The sequence below is a fragment of the Cyprinodon variegatus genome, unplaced genomic scaffold, assembly GCF_000732505.1.
Source record: "Cyprinodon variegatus isolate N-32 unplaced genomic scaffold, C_variegatus-1.0 Scaffold1213, whole genome shotgun sequence".
NCBI lineage: Eukaryota > Metazoa > Chordata > Actinopteri > Cyprinodontiformes > Cyprinodontidae > Cyprinodon > Cyprinodon variegatus.
Genome location: NW_015151666.1, coordinates 66,177 through 68,107, shown reverse-complemented (window position 1 = coordinate 68,107; position 1,931 = coordinate 66,177). Strand labels below are relative to the sequence as shown.

The following is a 1,931-nucleotide window of genomic DNA, read 5'->3' as shown; positions in this document are numbered from 1 at the left end:
ATGCAAGAGGAGGAGAGTTTAGTGTCGGAGGTCGTGGATGAGTCTCCTCCGTCATCCATTTTTTATTTAGAGGAGGAGGGTTAGGTACAGGAATAGTAACACGAAGATGTGGAAGAGGACACCAGGGCAGCAGAAGCTTGATTTGGTGTAGAAGGCTTACAGCCGTACATGTTTGTTAGCTCTACGCCTGCCAAAGACACAGACGTCCATCCCTTTGAACACTGGGACGGAACTAAATGGGAAAGGAAATGATTCTCATTTCTTATTTTAACCGTTGCGTATATTAGCTGCGACATATGACTCAAGATGATATGAGCAAAAAAATTTGATTGACAGATGACCGTTGATATATGATTGGCCGAAATTAGGTGTTCAGGCTGACGTATAACTAACTGACCTGCATAAGATAACAAAAAAAAACACAGATTTTAAGACAGGATTTTTTTTTTTTTTATAGAAAATTTTCTAATTTTTGGGACAATATAGTCTGATAAAGAGTACATTTATATACATGTTTAAGCCAGAACGATTTGACATTTAAATATGACTTCCCTACGACTTTAACATCTTACTGAAGCTTAGCAAGATATAAGATAAAGTAGGATCATTAAAAAAGTTTTACCATTCCCTCTTTGCCATTTGATGACTCTGTGTCCATACCAGGAGGTTGTTCCCCAAAGGCAACCTCTCTGAAATCCAAAAGCGAGACAACTTTAGTCAAGCATGACTCTAGATAGGACATTAAAACAACACAGGCACAAATCTTTAATATTAAATAGATCTTCATTCTCTAGATGCTTTGTCATCAACGAAAACACAGAACAAGATGTCAAAAAAGACATTGTGTTTTTCTCCTATTAGTTCACCACACAACAACGTAGAGCTTCAGTGGTTGTGCAAGTTATTTCAGTTGGTATTCAAAGCCAAACCCTAAACAGACAGATTTCTGATTGAACCAAATGCGCACCTATAACCAAACAATACATGTTTAATGAACTGCATTAGCTGGAATTTGAGACCGAGGAACAAATAAAATAGTTGCAAAGTTAATCTTTCAAACAGCAGGCATGTAAAAGTCAATTAACTGCATTAATTAACACTATTGTTACTTTTTGTTACCTCGTAGCTCCTCAACACAGCTATCATTCGCTAGCTAGCTGGTATGCTAACGGTTCTCATGACGAAAACAAAGCCATTGCGTTCAGGAAAACTTAAATATATGCGTTGGATTACTAAAACCACTGTTATTACCTATAGAAAGCTTAATAGGAAACAAACATACCCTACAGCCAAGTCCTTTTCTGCAGCTGCAGCGGTGCCCGCCTGCACTTCAGACGCCATGTTTGAGAATCAATGAAAACAAGAAAGTATCGCGAGAGCTCGACTTCCGCTCTTTGATGAAGGCAATGGCGCCACCACAGGTTCAAAGGAGAACTGCTGCAAATAGAGACAAACCCAGGCAAAATTTATTGTTTTAAAACCAGAATACTGTACAGATTATTACGGATTATTATAAATACGGATTACTTGAGTTGATATATGACTTAAAATCTCAATGGTATTGAAGTTTGTGAATGTAAATAAATATATAATGATACAAGTCACATACAAAAAAAGAACAAATTCTCCAAAATATAAAAGAAAAATGTATTGTGATGCAAACAAATCAAATACAAGCTTTAATATTTTGTGAACGTATAGAGCAAAATAGTTAAAGGGGCAGAAAAAGAAAAATAAATAAGGAAAAGAGGCAAGTTTAGTACTTTAGGTATTTGAAATGTGTTTTTACTTATTTGGTAGATGTAAAAATTACATCAAATAACAATAGGAGAATGACATTAAAAAAACATAAGTCATTAAAATATCTTACATATCATAATAAAAAGAATACCACAAATAAACACAAACAAAAATTTATATTTTTAAAAATA

General features: G+C 34.8%; 1 protein-coding gene across 2 annotated transcripts in view; it reads right to left on the bottom strand.

The window, feature by feature from the left end:
• The window catches only part of ash2l (ash2 (absent, small, or homeotic)-like (Drosophila)), a 22,477-nt gene extending 21,105 nt beyond the window's left edge, over positions 1-1,372 (bottom strand). For both annotated transcript variants that reach the window (XM_015401364.1, XM_015401365.1), the window contains exons 1-2: positions 1,283-1,372; positions 623-689 (exon numbers count right to left, since the gene is read on the bottom strand). In XM_015401364.1, the coding sequence (XP_015256850.1) occupies positions 623-689; positions 1,283-1,341 (126 nt within the window). In that variant the 5' untranslated portion in view covers positions 1,342-1,372. The remainder of the gene's footprint in view (positions 1-622; positions 690-1,282) is intronic.
• Between the last annotated feature and the right edge of the window lie 559 nt (positions 1,373-1,931).